The 22,408-nt window shown below is 41.3% G+C and overlaps 1 protein-coding gene across 8 annotated transcripts in view; it reads right to left on the bottom strand.

Moving 5' to 3' along the window:
• PRRG1 (proline rich and Gla domain 1) overlaps positions 1-22,408 on the bottom strand; it is a 48,609-nt gene that overhangs the window by 11,398 nt on the left and 14,803 nt on the right. For 6 of the 8 annotated variants that reach the window (XM_077817059.1, XM_077817086.1, XM_077817095.1 and 3 more), the window contains 2 exons: positions 15,788-15,837; positions 1,438-1,598 (listed from right to left, as the gene is read on the bottom strand). In XM_077817059.1, the coding sequence (XP_077673185.1) occupies positions 1,438-1,598; positions 15,788-15,797 (171 nt within the window). In that variant the 5' untranslated portion in view covers positions 15,798-15,837. Of the gene's footprint in view, positions 1-1,437; positions 1,599-5,166; positions 5,302-15,787; positions 15,838-18,080; positions 18,308-22,408 lie in introns of those variants that run through there. The other 2 variants (XM_077817113.1, XM_077817120.1) reach the window with 2 other exon arrangements.

The raw sequence follows: 22,408 nt of genomic DNA, 5'->3' as shown, positions 1-22,408 counted from the left end.
ACAAGAGGTCCCGGAAGCACTGAAGGAAATCCCTACCTGTTTTGCCAAAAAGATTCTATGGGAGATTGAAAATACCACTAAAATGAAACCAGAGCAACTAGGAGTTGAAGTGCTTTTAATCAGACTGTATAAAACTGAATTATAAAGGTGTTTTTAACACACACACACACACACACACACACACACACACACACGAGAGTTAGAAAGAATTATTTTTGTTAAAGACGCAACCTCCTGCCTCTTCATTTAGTGGCTAAATAAGAAAATTCCCATTCTAGTCCTACATTTTTCCAAGGAGACCACCAGGAATGGTATGTTTAAGATAAAATAAGTAGCTAGAAAAATGTGCAGAAAAAGCTAAAACACAGTTAGGATTCCTTTATAAACTGCACAGAGAAAAGGTGATGAGAAAAGGTGATGAGGAATTAAGGCCTCTAATACCGGGCTGTATGATTTCCTGCAAATGCACACGACAGAAGGATAACTTTTTAAAATATGGGCCAGAAAACTAAATAGTGGTTGTTATCCACTCCACTATAAAATGTCAACTTCTTCGTTAACCTTATATTCTATCCCAAAAAATTCTTCCCACTTTCATCCACTTCTATAGGGAACTCAAGGGATGTATCTTTCCTACCTTGATGTATTCCGAAAATACTGTACTTCAAACATTATAGTAGCCAACATACCATGGTCAGAGACTGTGCACACTTTTTATTTGTTGCATGCAGCTTATATTAAGATTCTGGGCCAACTGCTTTGTAAGTGACAGCTGCAAGTCATACTCCCTTCTAACAGGTTTTAATCAAAGATGTCATCTAAATCATAGAAATGTAGGCTGGAAGGGACCTCCAGGTGGGTGTCTGTATGCCCTGAACAGTAACAGTCATTCTGGCATATACCAGACCTCTATTTACAGACGTTCACCCTGATCCTGCAAAGAATTATGCATAAGCAGCTCCTGCTCCGGCACAGAACCTCATTCAAATTAATGGGGTTCTGCCCATGTGCAAGGCACTGCAGGATCAGGGCCTTACTCTTTCAAGGTTTTACATAGGTGGTGCTTAACAAGTACTCTGTTGGTGTGCAGCTGCTAGTTTCAGGAAAGCTGCTTCAATTCTGCTTGTTTTTAGAATAAGTTTGTCTTTACTGGGTACTCTGCATTTCAGCTGCTCTCTCTCATGGCTTTAAATGCATGATTTAAATAAGATGTTTGTGGCATGCACACTCATTCTCTTCCCCTCCATAGGGGGATGTTCAATATCCTAAAGAGTGTGGAGCAGCTTACTAGTTTTGTCACAATGCATTTAGTAAAAATGAATAAGCTAAGAAATTTAGTGCAATGTAGGAAAGCTGGAGGCCACTAAGCACACACTTAAGCTTGCATTAAGTAATTCAATTATTAAAAAAAAAACAACAACAAAAAACCCAACTTACTGTCTTCTCATCGTTTTCAAAAGCTTCTCTTGCTTCCTCATAGGTACAGATTTCTTCGCTGCACTCACGCTCTATGTTCCCTTGCTTTATCTCTTCCAAAAATCCATTGGCTCTTGGGTATCTTTTTAACACAGAGTTGGCTTTGTTTTCTGTAAGGAACACTGAAAAGATGAAGAGAACACAAAGATCACCTCTAAAAATATTGTATAGATACATTCCCAAAAGTTCAGAATAAAACTGCCCAAAAGAAAATAATTTGTTGTCTGGAGAGAGATTTTTCAAAGCATTCTCTTTACTTAAAAAATTGTATTTTTATATATATATATATATATATATATATATATATATATATATATATATATATATATATATATATGCTTCTCCAAGTGTCACTGGCTATTAAAAATACTTTTGCATAGACTTCTGAGCATTATAGGTATTATGCCAAAGATTGTTTAAGTGCAACCACAGGCCCTCACTCAGCACAGCATCCCTATTCAGAACACTTAAGCTCCTGTTTAACTTAAACTCTGAAGTCAATGGGACTTAAGCAGATGTATAAGCACCATCCTGATTAAAGATGAACTTAAGAACCCACTTAAATGCTTCCTTTCAGGGCTACAGGGAGAAAATGGTACATGGCTGTGAACTCCCCCTCCAAAAAGTACTTATGACTACGTGGGGGCATCATATCTGAAATTCTCACAGGCATTATAAATAATACGTTTCTGCATAATACCTAGTGAGAATCACACTCCAGAATGGCTGATCAGATTGAAGGTCTATACATTCTCTTATGCAACATTGAACTTCGCAAGCTACCATGGCATTAAAGAAACTCCAACCATACCTATAACATTTAAGTTACATTTTAGTTTGTTCAACTTGAGCACTGTACTTCTTTCCTAGTAAATCTTTAGGTTCTGGGGTAGCAAAAATGTGTGTAATTTCCTTTTAAAATAATTCAATATGTGAATATTAAATCCCAGGATACCAAAAAGACAGAATGAAATCGCACGTGAACCATATATTTACACACAAAAATAAACCAGTTAGATGCAAGATAGGAATTTGCTTGCTAACTGTGCATTTGCATATGTAATCTCAGTAACCATGTGCACAAGTTAAAATAAATTGGACATGAGATCCTGACTGAGAATCAAGTCCTCAAGGCGATTTTAAGCACAAATACAAGATCCAGCTTTTTCTGCTGACATTCCCTACTGTTTTACACCACATGCTAACAGCAAAACAGAGTTTACAAAAACAATTATCCTGCTGAAGTGTGTGACACTGCAAGATTCACTTTTCTATCACTCCAAAAAACAATAGTGTGGAAAACCAGAGAACAGGAAAGAAAAGACAGTCATTCATTAGGAATTTGCCAAATGAAAATAAATGTTGCTTCCTAAATTCCAGAAGGATCAAGATTTCTTAAAAGTTCAACTTACAGTCATTGGAAAAAGTTTACAGGGTCTTTATTGGAGTTCCAAATCCTTAAACATTTCTATCATGATTTTTTATCTTTCAGCTAGAGCTGTTGATTAATCACAATTAACTCTGTGATTAAAAAAATTAATCACGATTAATTGCAGTTTTAATCACACTGTTAAACAACAGAATACCAATTGAAATGTATTGAGTATTTTTGGATGTTTTTCTACATTTTCAAATATATTGATTTCAATTACAACACAATACAAAGGGTACAGTGTTCACTTTAATTATTTTTTATTACCAATATGTGCACTGTAAAAATGAAAAGAAATAGTATCTTTCAATTCACTTATACAAGTACTGTAGTGCAATCTCTTTATTGTGAAAATGCAACTTAAAAATGTAGGGTTGTTGGTTTTTTTGGTATATAACTGCACTCAACAACAAAATAATGTAAAACTTTAGAACAAGTCCACTCATGTCTATGCTGATGACACTCATTAAAAAAAAGCATTAATTAAATTTGTGACTGAACTCCTTGGGAGAGAATTGTATGTCTCCTGCTCTGTGTTTTATTAGCATTCTGCCATATATTTTATGTTATGGCTCTCTCGGATGACGACGCAGCACATGTTCATTTTAAGAACACTTTCACTGCAGATTTGACAAAATGCAAAGAAGGTACCAATGTGAGATTTCAAAAGATAGCTACAGCACTCGACACAAGATTTAAGATTCTGAAATGCCTTCCAAAATCAGAGGGATGAGGTATGGAGCATTCTTTCAGAAGTCTTAAAAGAGCAACACTGATGTGGAAACTACAGAACCCGAACCACCAAAAAAGAAAATCAACCTTCTGTTGGTGGCATATGACTCAGATGATGAAAATGAAGGTGCATCAGTCCGCACTGCTTTGGATTGTTATCAAGCAGAAAAATCACCATCAGCATGGACTAGGGTGACCAGACAGCAAGTGTGAAAAATTGGGACAGGGGTGGGAGGTAATAGGAGCCTTTATAAGAAAAAGGTCCAAAAATAGGGACATCTGGTCACCCTAGGATGGACGCAGGTCCTCTGGAACGGTGGGCGAAGCATGAAGAGACATATGAATCTTTACTGCAGCTGGCACGGAAATATCTTGCAATGCCGACTACAACAGTGCCATGTGAATGCCTGTTATCACTTTCAGGTGACATTGTAAACAGAAGCAGGCAGCATTATCTCCTGCAAATGTAAACAAAGTTGTTTGTTTGAGTGATTGGCTGAACAAGAAGTAGGACTGAATGGACTTGTTGGCTTTCTAAAGTTTTACATTATTTTATTTTTGAGTGCAGGTTTTTTTTTAACATAATTCAACATTTGTAAGTTTAATTTTCATGATAAAGAGATCGCACTACAGTACTTGTATTAGGTGAATTGAAAAATACTATTTATTTTGTTTTTTACAGTGCAAATATTTGTAATAAAAAATATAAACTGAACACTGTACCCTTTGTATTGTGTTGTAATTGAAATCAATATATTTGAAAATGTAGAAAACATCCAAAAATATTTAAATAAATGGTATTCTATTATTGTTTAATAGTGCAATTAGTTGCGATACATATGCACGTTAATTGCAATTAATTATTTTAATCACTTGACAGCCTTGAAAGGCACTGTGTTTAAATAGTTTACCTATCTTAGCCATTCTTTTGGGTGCCCAATTCAAGATATCTTAAAAGACCATTTTGTAGAGTCTGAGTGCTCTGCGTATCAAGTCCATTTACAGAAGTCCAACTTTAACACCCCAAACTGATGCACTTAAAAATCAGTCTCTTGAAAATTTTGCGTCCATCAGAATGGTTACAGTATTAAACCAAGACTATGGAAAAAACAAACTGTTTTCTTCATTTGTATTGTTTGCTCCCCATTTTGGTATTCCATAAAAAAATGTTAGCTGTAGAAGATAATGAAGAAAAACAAACAAGAGGTAAATGGACACAGCCAACTAGTTTTCAACTTGTTTTTGGGTTCATAATAGAACAAGAGTCTAGGGGTTGGGAAGAGAGAAGTTAATGCTAGAAATCACTAAAACAAATATTTAAGTAAACAAACTCAGTCTGGAATGTATTATATCAAAAGTGTGTATTACCATCCAATAGGTCAACTACACTTAGTATAGTGAGCACATATTTAACTTTAATGAAACTTTCCAAATCCAGATTCCTAGGTAGAAGAACAACTTGCGTATTCAACTTTGGAGAAGGAAGGGGACAAAATAGGTGTCCCATACCCCCCGCTATCTCTCACTTATGTAGCCCAGTTCCTGGCTGAAGTCCCATGATGTGGAAGCTTGATCCGGTCTGTCAGAAAATGGGTACTGCCAGCTCTGAAGGCGATCAGCACCAGCTAGAGCGAATCTGCCATCCCTTGCCTGCTCCTCCAAAACGGAAATCCAGACCCTAGTAAAGCTGGAGTGTTGTTGGAGAAAGAGTGAGAAAGAAATCAGGGGCTACGTAAGTCAGTAAGGAAGGAACAGGAGCCAGCTGTCCCCTATTTATAAAGGAAGACAGGACAGAAGAGAGAAAGGACTGGAAGTGAAGCTGCTGAGTGGGTGCTAAGCAAGACACAGGAAAGGTAACTACTCTAAAGGGAGATGAAGCATGAAGACAATTTATTTGAAGGGACAGATTCCTGTTCCCGTCCTCCCTCATCTCCCTGAGGCGGTGCTATATTTAACCATTTAAAAAAAAATTTCACAGAATACAGGTGGAGTAAATATAACCTACACTACGTGAGCGTGAATCTGTCTCATCTGCTAAGTGGCTAGTCCACGTAAGAGTTTAATAGCACACTACTTCTATCTGCTAATGACACTATTTTCGATCCAGTGGTAGAAGCTTATGCTCATACAGTTATAGGTTCCCAATAAAAACCCCGCTGATGGCCTGAGCAAGTGGTGATTATGCAAACATCTGAAGAGGAGGTAAATTCTGGTTGTTGATTATACAACACATTTTAGTGCCTGTAATCCTGTGTATCAGTTACAGAATTCTCGGATTCTGTTCACTGACATACATGCTAGATGTCTCAAATCGTTCATTTACTCCTGTGGGAACTGTGAACCACTGCGCAATGGAGAATTTTGCAGAAATTAATGTTATGCCTGAAGAATTTCCTTTCCCCCACAGAAATGGGCTACAGCGCTGCTGGCTGCCACTAGGGGATGCTGGACCCAGCAGAGTCCAGCTTGCACACAGAAGACACTGCCGGGGGAAGGAGAGGGAGCTAGAAGGTTCCTGGCAGCTGCAGTTCCCTACATGCCCTGAGAAAAGGGACAGTGGTGCACATGAAACCACACAAGCCTGGGACCCAGCATCAGGTTGTTTTTTCCCCTCTGGATCCCTGGGCTCTGGAGGGGAGAGGGGCTGCGGGTATCTGGGCAAGGGGGGACCCCACGGCTGGGCTGGGGGTTGGTGGGAGAGGGTGTGTGTATCTGGGCCGGGGGGCCTGCAGCTAGGCTCTGGGGGTGCAGGTATTTTCCATGAAATACTAATCTATTGATTAGGCCTAGGTTTTTAAGTAGTGGTTTAAATATTTCAGAATGAGCAACTTTCACTTAACGTGTAGCATAAAATGTATCACTTCTGTTTCAAGTGCACCAACAAGAACAGAGATATTAAAATAATTCAATATTCAAAAATGTTGGATTTATGTCTACTTGTAACATGTAGCTTAATTAAAATATTTTGGTTTCTCTTCCCTCCCATATCACAAGAACCTGTATTTTAGTGATGTAGAAAAGCCCATTAAGAAGCATAAACCAGATGCTTTGTTGGCATGGTAGATATGTAATGATCAGTCCGGCTCACATATTGTCACAGACCATGGCAGGTGTGATAGAATGAAGCAGAACTAGTCTGATGCAATACAGACACTCATGTGTTTATTAAAGTCACACGGTTCTGTGATACTTCAAATCCCTACTTAGAGATCAATATAAACATAGAAAACACCACAAAAAAAAGTGTTCTTGTCAAACCAATCTCGATGAAAGTTTATTTTTCTCCTGGAGATAGTGATAACTGAGAATCAGTCACCACCCCAAGGCTTGTACAAAGAGATAATGGCACTGTATTCTGGGACCAACTTGCCATATTAGTAGTCTGTGGCCACTGTCATATAAACATACAGCTGTGATTTCATACTAGTTTGCAGATAATCTTTTGTGAGATGCCCCAGATATCTTAAGTGACAATGCCGCTGAATTCATTACTATTATTATTGCAGAGCTCAAGATAAAGAAAGAACTGTACACTCTAAGCATCACTGTCCAGCAAGTCATACTAGGAATGAGGGGCGATCAACAGGTTATCTCAAGTGCTTATATACGAATGCACAAAGCCTTGGAAACAAGCAGGGAGAACTGGAGGTCCTGGTGATGTCAAGGAACTATGACGTGATTGGAATAACAGAGACTTGGTGGGATAACTCACATGACTGGAGTACTGTCATGGATGGTTATAAACTGTTCAGGAAGGACAGGCAGGGCAGAAAAGGTGGGGGAGTAGCACTGTATGTAAGGGAGCAGTATGACTGCTCAGAGCTCCGGTACGAAACTGTAGAAAAACCTGAGTGTCTCTGGATTAAGTTTAGAAGTGTGTGCAACAAGAGTGATGTAGTGGTGGGAGTCTGCTATAGACCACCGGACCAGGGGGATGAGGTAGATGAGGCTTTCTTCCGGCAGCTCACGGAAGCTACTAGATCACATGCCCTGATTCTCATGGGTGACTTTAATTTTCCTGATATCTGCTGGGAGAGCAATACTGCGGTGCATAGACAATCCAGGAAGTTTTTGGAAAGCGTAGGGGACAATTTCCTGGCGCAAGTGCTAGAGGAGCCAACTAGGGGGGGCGCTTTTCTTGACCTGCTGCTCACAAACCGGGTAGAATTAGTGGGGGAAGCAAAAGTGGATGGGAATCTGGGAGGCAGTGACCATGAGTTGGTTGAGTTCAGGATCCTGACGCAGGGAAGAAAGGTAAGCAGCAGGATACGGACCCTGGACTTCAGGAAAGCAGACTTCGACTCCCTCAGGGAACGGATGGCCAGGATCCCCTGGGGGACTAACTTGAAGGGGAAAGGAGTCCAGGAGAGCTGGCTGTATTTCAAGGAATCCCTGTTGAGGTTACAGGGACAAACCATCCCAATGAGTCGAAAGAATAGTAAATATGGCAGGCGACCAGCTTGGCTTAACGGTGAAATCCTAGCGGATCTTAAACATAAAAAAGAAGCTTACAAGAAGTGGAAGGTTGGACATATGACCAGGGAAGAGTATAAAAATATAGCTCGGGCATGTAGGAATGAAATCAGGAGGGCCAAATCGCACCTGGAGCTGCAGCTAGCGAGAGATGTCAAGAGTAACAAGAAGGGTTTCTTCAGGTATGTTGGCAACAAGAAGAAAGCCAAGGAAAGTGTGGGCCCCTTACTGAATGAGGGAGGCAACTTAGTGACAGAGGATGTGGAAAAAGCTAATGTACTCAATGCTTTTTTTGCCTCTGTTTTCACGAACAAGGTCAGCTCCCAGACTGCTGTGCTGGGCATCACAAAATGGGGAAGAGATGGCCAGCCCTCTGTGGAGATAGAGGTGGTTAGGGACTATTTAGAAAAACTGGACGTGCACAAGTCCATGGGGCCGGATGAGTTGCATCCGAGAGTGCTGAAGGAACTGGCGGCTGTGATTGCAGAGCCATTGGCCATTATCTTTGAAAACTCGTGGCGAACCGGGGAAGTCCCGGATGACTGGAAAAAGGCTAATGTAGTGCCAATCTTTAAAAAAGGGAAGGAGGAGGATCCTGGGAACTACAGGCCAGTCAGCCTCACCTCAGTCCCTGGAAAAATCATGGAGCAGGTCCTCAAAGAATCAGTTCTGAAATACTTGCATGAGAGGAAAGTGATCAGGAACAGCCAGCATGGATTCACCAAGGGAAGGTCATGCCTGACTAATCTAATCGCCTTTTATCATGAGATTACTGGTTCTGTGGATGAAGGGAAAGCAGTGGATGTATTGTTTCTTGACTTTAGCAAAGCTTTTGACACGGTCTCCCACAGTATTCTTGTCAGCAAGTTAAGGAAGTATGGGCTGGATGAATGCACTATAAGGTGGGTAGAAAGCTGGCTAGATTGTCGGGCTCAACGGGTAGTGATCAATGGCTCCATGTCTAGTTGGCAGCCGGTGTCAAGTGGAGTGCCCCAGGGGTCGGTCCTGGGGCCGGTTTTGTTCAATATCTTCATAAATGATCTGGAGGATGGTGTGGATTGCACTCTCAGCAAATTCGCGGACGATACTAAACTGGGAGGAGTGGTAGATACGCTGGAGGGGAGGGATAGGATATAGAAGGACCTAGACAAATTGGAGGATTGGGCCAAAAGAAATCTGATGAGGTTCAATAAGGATAAGTGCAGGGTCCTGCACTTAGGACGGAAGAATCCAATGCACCGCTACAGACTAGGGACCGAATGGCTAGGCAGCAGTTCTGCGGAAAAGGACCTAGGGGTGACAGTGGACGAGAAGCTGGATATGAGTCAGCAGTGTGCCCTTGTTGCCAAGAAGGCCAATGGCATTTTGGGATGTATAAGTAGGGGCATAGCGAGCAGATCGAGGGACGTGATCGTCCCCCTCTATTCGACATTGGTGAGGCCTCATCTGGAGTACTGTGTCCAGTTTTGGGCCCCACACTACAAGAAGGATGTGGATAAATTGGAGAGAGTCCAGCGAAGGGCAACAAAAATGATTAGGGGTCTAGAACACATGACTTATGAGGAGAGGCTGAGGGAGCTGGGATTGTTTAGCCTGCAGAAGAGAAGAATGAGGGGGGATTTGATAGCTGCTTTCAACTACCTGAAAGGGGGTTCCAAAGAGGATGGCTCTAGACTGTTCTCAATGGTAGCAGATGACAGAACGAGGAGTAATGGTCTCAAGTTGCAGTGGGGGAGGTTTAGATTGGATATTAGGAAAAACTTTTTCACTAAGAGGGTGGTGAAACACTGGAATGCGTTGCCTAGGGAGGTGGTGGAATCTCCTTCCTTGGAAGTTTTTAAGGTCAGGCTTGACAAAGCCCTGGCTGGGATGATTTAACTGGGAATTGGTCCTGCTTCGAGCAGGCGGTTGGACTAGATGACCTTCAGGGGTCCCTTCCAACCCTGATATTCTATGATTCTAAGTCCAGGATCTCCAACATGAAAAAAGGGGAGATAATTATGTTTGTAGCAGCATGGATGCATAAAACCAAATATTTTTAACATGAGTGTCAGTCACTGCTCTTTTGGCATCAAGTTAACTGAATTTGGCAGTCTGTAGCTACCATTCAATCAAAATAATTACCATAAGCTGTTCTCTGGTTTACACAAAAATATGGCACTAATATCTCTACCACCAGAAGTCCTGGGAGAGATGCAGTATGAAGGCAACTTGTTTGCTATTCCAGCATCAACAGGTAATTGCAGTCTTGTAAACAACCATATCCTTGCCATGAAGCCTGTGAACACTAGTCATCTAGAAGTATCTCTCTTTTCTAAATAGTTAGAATTATCCCTCCAAGAAAAAAAAAAAGCAGCGAACTCTCTCTAGCATCAGGGTCTCATCAAGAACAAATAGAGAGGAAAAGGGAAATTAAACTAAATTGAAACGGTTGGTAGTAATGTAGGAAACAGTGTATCTGTATGTATTTTACTTGTAGACAGAGGACAAGGAAAATTAAAGTTACATTCCTGGTGTTACTCAGAATATCCACAAAAATGAATAAGTGTTATTAAATAAATACATCTATTTTGTTTGAAAAAAAGTGTTATTATTAAAACATTAGCGGGGTTCATGTAAGAAGCTACAAAAACATTTTGAAGTCAGTTATTAATTCCCACTGCTATTATTAAATATATATATTTGTAATAAGAGCTCACTCTATAATACTACTGACTTTATTGTCAGTTTTATTTGTGGTTTTTTGACTGCCATGGAAATTAGTGTAATGCCATAAATTTGGCATTATGAATTTTACTCCTATAGTCTTAAGTGAAAGTGGGCTGGGAAACAAATATCAAGAAACTGGCAAATGTGACATTCATGCATTATGAAAACCTGGACAGTAAGCAGGATTTGCTTTATGCCCTATTTGAAAGCTTCCCTGCACGTTAAGACCATAGAGCAAGCTCTAAAAGGTCACTACACATGCTAAAAGAATGAAGTTGCACCATAACCAGCATCAACATTCCATGAGTCACATAGCCCAAATTATATCAGTCCAATTTCAGCCCAGACAGATGGCATTACTTTCACCTCCTCACCACTCTGTATGTCTGTGCAGACTTGTTAACAGCAGTAGCACTCTCTGCACAGCATGCTAGGAAATAGTAACTGGAAATACTGATCCCAGTGAAAGGCAGAAACGAGCAGGCATCCAGTTGAGTTCCTAGTGGACTTGAGATGTTTTCATTATTTGCCATATGTTGGAACATTTTTAAATAATGCATATTTTTTACTTTTAATTGTATCAACTTTCACTACTGTATGGTTTCTGGGTTCTGCTCATTATGGAAGACCCTGTTGTAAATTACAAGGTTGTATACATCTAATAATCTCCACTGAAATGGACACTAACAAAAATCTGTCAGGCAGATGGAATTTTTCTAGATCCTCACAAAGCTATGTTTATAAACAAAAACAAGTCCATTTCTTTAATACCTGCTTCTTAAAATTTCTTAAGGCCTAATACCCACATACCCCCACATCTGCGAATAGTGGAAAGGCAGAACCTGTGATTCAAAAGCAGAATCGATGAGTGTAATATAGATGTGGGCAGAGAGTAACTGCTTTTTTTCTTGCTTTGCAGTTTTTTTTTATGGTCATCTGGAGAGCTGCATTCATATCCCCGGACAGACCCCCACACTCCCAGCCTTTAAACTTTTATACACATGTTTTACATGTGGACTATGATAGGGAAGTAGGGTGCCACAGGAGTGGAGCTGTAAGAGAGGGAGTTTTGAGTGAAGGCATGGGGATGATCAGGGATAATGAGCTGGAGGATGTAGGGTTGTGTGTGTGGGAGGAGGGGAACAAAGTGGGGCCTGAGCTAGAGGGTTTCAGAGTTGAGGGAAAAAACTCCTCTAGCCATAAGAAGTTCATCAGAATACAGACCCTATCCCCTACACTTCTCTTCCTCTAGCCCACTGCACTCAAGAAGCCAAAGCAGCAGTAACACTGGAATTCTTCAAGACAAGGTCCCTTAGCACAGAGGAACTGAACTCCCCCTCACCTCCTCTCTGAGCAATCACCTATTTTCTTCCCTTCGCCAGAACACACCCCTGCTGAACCCCACATATCCCAAAAACCAGGTCAATCCTTCCCTCCCACTGACGAATCAGACTGAAAACTGCCTGTGAAAAATCAAAAATAAAAGCATTGCATTTTTAAATTTGAAACTGCAGCAGTTTACAGATTTGAGCCATTCAGTATGCTAAGCTTGGTGAAACTCATTTAGGTCCTTCTCATGACTTTTATCTAACCCCACTCCGACTCATCAACATCCTTCTTGAATTGTGAACACGAGAAGGGGAAATAAGAGGAAATAACCCCCTATATGTTTAGTTTTAAAATTTCAAAAAGTGGCTGTGTTCTGAGATCTTACCAGAATACATATGTATGTAAAGTCTGAAGCTTGTGGGGGGAATATGCTTGTTTAGCTAGATGAATTCAAGGAAGAGAAAAGGCAGGGCAAGATTTCAAAAAGGGAGGATAAGATGTTTCTCCTGCAAATTCATTTCTTTAGGAAAAACAAAGTTTAGTGAAAATGTAATTGTCCCTAGAAGAGTTATTATGCCAAGTTTTGAAATTAAACTCAGCTAAAGTATGCCACAGAGGAAATTTAGCCCTGCTTTCAGTGGAAGTCGCAGTGTAATCTTAGCTATGGAGCCCATATTTCAAACCTCCAAAACTGAACTTGTATATTCAGTATTTATAACAACTATTGCATGTATCCGCAAAAAGAAAAGGAGGACTTGTGGCACCTTAGAGACTAACCAATTTATTTGAGCATAAGCTTTCATGAGCTACAGCTCACTTCATCGGATGCATACTGTGGAAAATACAAAAGATGTTTTTTTTAATACACACAAATCATGAAAAAATGGGTATTTATCACTACAAAAGGTTTTCTCTCCCCCCATCCCACTCTCCTGCTGGTAATAGCTTATCTAAAGTGATCACTCTCCTTACAATGTGTATGATAATCAAGGTGGGCCTTCTCCCCCCCCCACAAACCCACTCTCCTGTTGGTAATAGCTTATCTAAAGTGATCACTGTCCTACCAGCAGGACATTGGGATGGGGGGAGAGAAAACCTTTTGTAATGATAAACACCCATTTTTTCATGATTTGTGTGTATAAAAACAAACATCTTCTGTATTTTCCACAGTATGCATCCGATGAAGTGAGCTGTAGCTCACGAAAGCTTATGCTCAAATAAATTGGTTAGTCTCTAAGGTGCCACAAGTCCTCCTTTTCTTTTTGCGAATACAGACTCTGATACATGTATTCATACACTGCAATGTTATAATGGACCACTAGTCACCTAGTCTGACTTCCTGTCTAGCACAGGCTACAGAACTTCTCCAAAGTAACTCCTGGCACATATCTTTTAGAAAAACATCCAACTTTGTTTTTAAAATTGCCAGTGATAGAGAAGTCACTACAACCCTTGGTAAATTGTTCCAATGGTCAATTACCCTCATTGTTGTAAATTTACAATTTATTTCCAGGCTGAATTTGTCTAGCTACAATTTCCAGACACTGAGTCGAGTTATACCTTCCCCTGATAGGTTGAAGAGTCTTTTAGCAAATATTTGTTCCCCAAGTAGGTAATCAAATCACCCCTTAACCTTTGTTTTTTTCAGCTAAACAGTCTGTGTTTTTTGAGTCCATCACTATAAGGCATGTTTTCTTCTCCTTATATCATTCTTGTGGCTGTCTGAACCCTCTCCAATTCATCAACATCATTGAATTGTGAACACCAGAACTGGACATGGTATTCCTGCAGCAGTCGCACCAGTGCCACATACAGAGGTAAAATAGCCTCTCTATTTTTACTTGACATTCCTCCATTTATGCATCCAAGGGGATCGTATTAGCCCTTTTGGCCACAGTGTCACACTGAGAACTTACGTTCCGCTGATTATCTACCGCACGCACATTTTTTTCCCCTTAAATCAGAGTCACTGGCTCCCCAGATCAAGTCCCTCCAATCCTGTAAATATGACCTTAATTCTAGATATACACGTTAACTATATTAAAATGCATATTGTTTGCTTGCACCCAGGTTACCAATCTAGGTCAACCACACCCCCAACGTTTCTGTCATCTGCAAACTTTATCAGTGAAGATTTTATGTTTTCCTCCAAGTCATTCTTAAAAAATGATAAATAATGTAGGGCCAAGAATCAATCCCTGCAGAGCCCCACTAGAAACACATCCACTCGATTATGACTCCCCGTTTACAGTTATGTGTCATGCTAATTTTGTATCGAGGTTTGTTTTTTTTAAAGAAGTCAAGTCAAGTGTCTTACAGAAGTATTAAGTATAACATGACATCAAAACTATTACCTTTATCCACCAAATTTGTAATCTCGTAAAAAAAGATCTCAAGCTGGTTTGACATTATCTATTTTCCACAAACCCACGGTGACTGGCATTAATTATATTACCGTCTTGAGTCCCATACGAGCCACTCCATTATCCTGCCCAGACTCAATGTCAGACTGACAGGCCTGTAACTATCCGGGTCTTCCTAGTCACCCTTTTTAAATACTGGCACATTAGCTTTTTTCCAGTCTTCCAGAACTTCCCTGATATTCCAAGACTTATTGAAAACCAAAATTAACAGTCCAGCAAGTTCTAAGCGAGCACTTTAAAAAACTCTTGGATGCAAGTTATCTGGACCTACTGATTTTAAAATGTTGAACTTAGCAGCTGCTGTTTAACATTCTTCTGAGATAATATTGGAACACAGAGTGTCATACTGTAATGACTACATCTGTTTTCCCCCCAAATACAGGACTGAAATATTTATTGAACACTTCTGCGTTTTCTGCATTACTGTTGATAATTGTATGATTTCCCATCTAGCAATAGACTAAATCCATTGTTGGGATTCTTTTGGATCCTAGTATTCTTTTAAAAAAAATAAAATACACCTCCTTATTGTCTTAACTGTTCTGGCCACAGATTTCTCCTTGTTTCCCTTTGCTTCTTTTATCCATTTTCTACAAATCCTAGCTTCTGATTTATATTCATTACTATTCACTTTCCCTTTCTTATATATAGTTGTTTATCTTTTATCTGGCTTATTAACCAGTATAGCCTTCTTTCGATTGTGATTTTTTTGGGCATCAAGTAAAGTGTTCTTAAACTATTCCCTGTTATTCCCTTTTTTCCTGTTTAATTCTTCCTCCCAGCTGATTTGGCTCATAATTGTTTTCATTTTTGTGAAACTGGGCCTTTTAAAGCACCAGGTGTGGACTTTATTCAATTTGCACTTTTTAAATGTGATCAAGTCAACATCACTATACCTCAGCTACCACAAATTTTTAGTTCTGTGACCAGTTCCTCTATCTGTCAGGATGAAGTTTAATGTAGGATGATGGGTGCCTCATATCAATCTCTGGCAGAAAGAGAATATGTTTATTATTTCTCTTCAGGACAAAGGAAGCTTCCCTTCTGCTTGGAACAAAGACAAATTTTATTAAGACAAAAATCAACATTCCAAAAAGCTACTAGCTGAAGACTAGGTTTCTGTACTTTTTGTTTTGGAGTGTGGAAAAGTCCTCCTTTAAATGGAATAACTATAGAAATATGCATACTCAGCATTGCTTAAGCAAACACTTACCACTGCCCATGTTTATCACTGCCCAGGCAGGGAACTGGCAAATGGAGAGTCTGTAACAAAAGGGGGGAAAAAACTGCTGTCAATTTTGTAAAGAATGATTAACTGGGAAACACTCTTCCTAGCAGAAAAGAATACTATAAACATTCTCTCCTACCGGAGTTGGACACATCCAAAGCCTGGTGACCAAGTCTAACCTCTGCTTTGATATTTTAGTGTCACCAAATAAAGCCTACTTTTAGTATTTCAAGAAGAAACTATCCCACTATTACACAATTCTTGTTAAATGGTGAATGCCTTGTGAAAAAACTTAAAAAACCAAAAACATATTTAGAAGCAGTTTTATTACTACTCAAAGATATTGACATAAAATAGAATCTGCTTATGAATTCCATCTATTCTGCATAACCATTCTCTATGTAGCTTAACTTGGCATTTGTTATGCTCTCTGATGAACTTATTTATCCCATATATTCAGTATGTTACATTCAGCATGGTGAATTAAATTATTATTTCTGGCCCATGGATAGGGGCTACAAAGTTAGGGGAATATACAATGCCTGATCCAGTGAGGATCTTCCAAAGATGACAATTTGTAGACAAACAAAAATCAAAAGTAGAATAAGACATGTAACAAACATTGGACCTTGGAGCAGATGTAAGCAACCTAATGTGCCGGTTATGGTCCTTGGGCCCTTTAAAATGAGAGATGTAGTTGTGTAGGGCACATGAGTAGGAGTAAGCATGTGATCTACCAAACTTGCATGTAATGTGTCATACCTCCCAGGCAGAGAAGCAGACAGGACAGACCCAGGGTCAGGGAAGTACCAGGGAAAGGGCTCTCTGCACTTGTCAGGCAGAAGACCTGAGAAACACCTGCTGGGAACAGAAGCCAGCTGGGGGAAAGCTTCAGCTGTGAAGGGAGGGCTGCGAAGCCCTGGATACAAGGGCAAAGGGACAGTGAGACTGTTTTGGGTTTCTTGTTGTCATTTTGAATCTTTGTTTCCATGTTTGTGAAGAAAAAGCTTGAGTGAAAGAACTGGGAGGGTGCAGTTGCTTAGACCAGGATTTCACCTTTTATGGTTGGTGTATCAGCCCACCAGCTAACAGACCATAAATAACAAACAGCTAAACTTTGAATTAATACAGATTACTGTTGCATTCAGCACTTTGAAAACAAATTATGCAGGGTAATTTTAGGCCTACCACAGTCTGTCCATTTATACCAAATTGCACACATTTAACACATGTAATCAACCACCATCTTTTTTAAATGTCCTATAAGTGTTATACAACAATTACTTACCTGTTCCTTAACTCTCTTTCTTTGAGATGTGGGTACAGATACATATTCCACTGAAGTAAACACATCTGCATAGAAATGTATTTTGCTCAGGTGTGTTTGTGCTTAGTGCACTGGAGCCGGAGACTTTTCCCTCCCCAGCAATACCTGTTGGGGCGGCACGTATGGCCTACACACCCGCGTGGCCACCTCCGAGGCTAAATAGAGCTGTACATGACCTCCCCTCAGTTCCTTCACACCGCAGGAGATGGCCCAATGTTCCAGTAGAGGGGGATCGGAGAATGGGTCACAGAATACACATCTGCACCCACATCTCAAAGATCAACAGTTGCAGAACAGATAAGTAACCATGTTTTCTTCTTTGGGTGGTTCTAGATGTGTATTCCATGACTCACAAGCAGTAATGTACAGTGTAGGTTTCTGAGGCTATTTAAATAATGAACGCAATACCAATTTGCCAACATTCACATCCGTCCCGGATGCAGGTGGGAGGGTCTCAGAGGCTGGGCTTGAGCCCGGAAGTCTACACAGCAATGAAAGAGCCTCACAGCTCGAGCCCCGAAAGCCAGAGTCGGCTGGCATAGGCCAGCCGCGGGTGTTTCTTTGCTGTGTAGACATACCCTCACAAGCCAGGCCATAGCATAGAGGCTATTTGGGTCTGGATGTAGTATTCAACCTTCTTCTGTGTCAGTAGGTCTTGAAGGAGAAGCAGAGTATGAGATGGTTAAACTGAAAGATTGTGAAGGTCCAAAAAAACAGCACTGTCTTGGCCAGGCCAGGGCTGTTAAGATTAACCTGATGTGGCCTAGTTTGTCTGTGAATGACCTGTGGAACCAGAGGGATTGGGGAAACTCATATATTCACCCCAGTCCCCACTCCAACATGAAGGCAACAGTGAACGAACCCAGACTGTGGTCCACTTGAGAATAAAATTGGTGATGCTTCTTGCTGTCTTTTGTAAAAATACAAATTGACTTCAGGAATGCCACTCACCCGAATAATACACCTCAGGAGGCTGGTTTTGAGAGACCACCCGTGGTTGTTGGAGAATCCCCTCCAGAAGAAGTCAGCTAGCTGATTCTGTACACCAGGTAAGGGTGCAGCGATAGGAGTGACGTCCTCTGTGATGCAAAATTCCCAAAACCTCATTACCACTTGGCAAAGCTGATCAGATATGGCATTAGTAGTCAACATTTGGACTGGCAAGCCCTTGATGTAAGAGAGAAAGGATCGGGGCAAAGCTGTGCGAACTGCCCGCAACTCAAGGACATTGACATGAAGATTCAACTCCTGTTCTCTCTAGAGGAGATGGCCATGTATACTCTGTTACATAAGTACAAGAAGCCACGTGGCCTACCAACTTAAGACAAGTCCAAGAAATGCCAGAGGGATGAAACCTGAGCAACATGCATAAATTGTAAATCATTTGAAATTACTATTGGGGAACAGTAGTCAAACTCAGAATCAAATAAAGCCCAATGAACTCAAGTCTCTAAGAAAGAGAGTGTTGACATTTTCCTGTTCAAAATGAGTCCCAGATGACTGAATAGCAGATGATGAACCTGACATGGCAATGAACCTTGTCCTGGGATGACTCCTGAACCAGCCAAACAAATTAAGGGAAGACACGGATGAGGCACTGATCACAGGCCAGGGGAAGTACCATATACTGATAATGGCAGCTTCCGATCACAAATCTGAGAAATCTCCCGTGACTTAACACTGCCATGTGAAAGTATGCATCTCAAAGATCGAGGGCAGCATACCAACAGTTGCAATCTAGGGACAGAAAAATCAATGTGAAATCTTGTTTGCTGAACTTGTTGAGAGCCTGAAGATCCAATAGGGGCATCAGTCCTCTCTAAGACTAGAGGATCAGAAAATAGCAGGAGTAGAAAAACCTGCCCTTGAAACTGCAGGGGAATTTCCTTTACAGTCCTCAGGGAAAGCAGAGTCCAAACTTCTTGAAGTAGTACTTTGACCTCTTACTGCTAACCAGCAGAGGGCACAAGGGCTGGATAGGGTTTTACAGAGATCCCCTGGGTCAGATATATGCAGAATAATTCAAAGAGTGACATTTTAGGTCTCTAACCCACTGGTAGTCATAATCACTGTGAAATATGTGTACATATAATATTTAAGATGTTATGTATCTATACTGAAAAGTATATTCTCAGGGTCTTGGATTTAAGGCAGGTACACTAGGAAGTGATCTGCCTTGCACATGTTCCTTTCAGACAGGACGTAATAGACACTATCTAGTCATGTGTGGACTCACATTGTAGGCCTATTTGCATAGTTAGCCCCCACCCCATACACACACAATTGCAAAGTCTGAGAGAGGAAATTCACAGAATAAAAACAAACAGCACAGAACATCCTGTCTATGACTAAAGACAAAGGATTGCTAGGGAATATCCGGGGGTACAAGGAAACACACAGGAGGAAATACACTCCTCCCTCACCGAGGAGACAAGCTGACACAGTGTCAGTCTCGTGAAGGGAGATTACTGTCAAGCCGGGCTGTAAAACACTGCAAGGACTTTGGGTGACTATTACTCTAGGACATGAAAGTATCTAGTTAATTAAGTCTAGGCTCTAGAATGAGGGAAGTTCCCTTGAGTTAAGTGCTTGTCCTGCAGGTGAAGGGTAGGTGGCAGGGAGGTATCTCAGAATCTTGAGTTCCCCCGGAAGCATTACAGTTAGACTCAAGAGATGGGTCCCTGAAAGGGGCGCGGGAAGGATGGTGGGCAGGAAGAATGGAGAAGAACTGGAATTAATATACCAGAACCACTGTACTTAGGACCCACTTCTCTGAGGTTGTTGCCTCCCAACTTCTGAGGGATGTGACTCTGTCCCCAAAGGGGATAAAGGGACAGAAAGACCACTGCTGATCGTATCACTGTCCTCAAAGAAGAAGTCAAAAGGTGTGTTTCCCTACAGCAGAGGGAGGGTGAGATGACTTGTTAAAACTGGAGTTAGATGACCTCCTCTTCTGAGGCTTATATCTCCTTGTTGAGATGTCATGTTGCCTCGGAGGATAGAAGAGCTGTCTCTTCGTTGACTACTGCAGTAGAGACTTAAGTCACATTGCTTGGTGGCTGGACAGACTCCCAGTGAACGGAGGGTAGCAAGTGAATCTTTAAAGCAGTGCAACATCTCATCGGCCTTAACTGAAAACAAAAGACTGACCATCAAAAGATAGGTCTTCAATAGATGGTTGAATATCTGGCGTTAAACTGGAAATACATGACCAGGATGCCCATCTCATAACTGCAGAGGCCACTGCCCTGGAGCAAGCATCTGCAATGTCAAGAGTGGATTGGAGTGAGGTTTTTGCAACCAGCCAACCTTCTGCTAGGAAAGCCAGGAACTCCTCTTTTGTGTCATTTAGCGATCTAGATATTACCTCCCACTTGAGAAAAATCATGTTCTGCTAACAGAGCTTGTTAGTTCACTATTCTCATCTGGAATGAGGCAATAGAATAAATCTTTCTTCCTAAAGAGTCCAGTCTTTTAGGTTCTTTTTCCCTTGGAGTCAACTTAAATCTTCCTTCCTGTGGTCTCTCATTAGGGGCCACAACGATTAGGAAGTTTGACACTGGGTGAAAAGAAAAACACTCAGATCCCTGCAATGGAACATGGTATGGTTAGTCCATATATTTAGCTATGGAGGACAGTAACTTTGGTGTACACCAAAATACAATTACTCAGGTAGTTTACCCTTCCTGGAGTCGTTGGCCGAAGGATGTCAAATAACTTGTAGATATTTTCCTATACCAACTCAGCTTGGATACCCAAAGCTGTAGTTGTCTCCTAAGTAGGTCTTGGTAGGATTTAAAATTCTCTGGGAGTGGAGACCCACCTGAACCTGAGACCACTGAGTCATCCAAAGAGGACAAGGACAGAATTCCTGGAACTGATGGTATCCCCAGAGGGAAAAGTTAATCTGCCAGCAAGGGCTCATCCAACAGAGGTGGTTCAGGAAGACAAGCAGCATCCTAAATCTGCAGAGGTCTTCCTGAAGGTTGCCACTTTTTGTAAGGTGGACCAATCTTCCCTTCAACTGGGGGCAGAGAGCTAGATCTGTGGGAGCAAGGAACACCCCACAGAGGCCACTGTAAGAGTACAGTATGTGTAGAAAGCCAAGACAGAATCAGCCAGGATGACCTATCCTTGCCATAAGAGCAGCTCCGCTTTCAGTACCAATGTTGTCCTTCAATTGCACATTTGGATGGCTTGCGCAATCTTTCAATGCAGTGACAGAGATGAGTTGCAGGACTCAGAATTGGAGTAGAAGGAAGCCTCTCAATAACCAGTGGGCATTGATGGTGCCCAATCCAGTGAAACCAGGGCAAGGTCAGTACAAGCATCAGAACCACAGTCGATACCATAAATGCGTCCCAAGAGGTTGAAGTCCTGATAGAAGTGTTTGGTACTGAGAAAAGGTCCACTACTAGTGCCAATGAATAAGACCTAGTAGGTCCCCACTCAATGAACCCCTCAGTACAGAGGTCAAAGGACTGAGTGGGGTACCAGTGCTAGGCCAGCAGGCATATATACTGAGGATGGCAGCTGGCTTTTCATCAGTACTGAAGCTGTCAGCACTAGTGATCTCTGTCCCAAAGCAGAAGAGATCCGGGGGCCCGGAAACACAGGAGGTACCAATGCTATACCTATCTTGTGTCATTGGAGAGTTTGATACAGACAGAGCAAGTCTGTTGCTGCCACACATGCTAGTGGGATTGTTGGTACCAAAAGTGGCATCATCACAGCAGCATGCACAGGTACCAGACTAGACAGCCAACCCCCAGGCAGTTCTGGAGTCAGTAGTATGGTAACAGAATCCTCCTGTCTCTGTACTGGGGAGACATGGTTTGACAGCTTGGCTCTACCCTGAGTACTTAGGTCTGACAACACTGAGATCCTGTCCTCAACAAAGAGGAGGATGGTTCTCTCTTCAGTTTCAGATGGCCCTGATCTGTTTTGTGCTTCCTCTTTCGAGGGCTCCCAGGAGATGATGAATGAAACCTTCCCTTTCTTGAGGAAGAATCAGAGTCTAGGGGGTCTGTCTGAAACTCCCATACAGGTAGAGGATGCCTGTGGGTGACAGACCGAGTAGTCCAAAGAAGGTCCCAGTGTGAAGTAGGCCTCAGACTGATCCACTATGCTGCTTCAGGCATATTCTTTATATTTAAAGGGACACTACACTTTTAATATGTCTTTTACCAAGACACAATAAGCAGCACATGTGGGGGTCACTACTGAAGACAGATCTCATACAGAGGGCAGTGTCTGAAACCAGAGGAACACTGCATAAC

This window comes from Eretmochelys imbricata, chromosome 1 (genome assembly GCF_965152235.1).
Source record: "Eretmochelys imbricata isolate rEreImb1 chromosome 1, rEreImb1.hap1, whole genome shotgun sequence".
NCBI classification, from domain to species: domain Eukaryota; kingdom Metazoa; phylum Chordata; order Testudines; family Cheloniidae; genus Eretmochelys; species Eretmochelys imbricata.
This window is presented reverse-complemented; position numbering and strand designations above follow the sequence as displayed.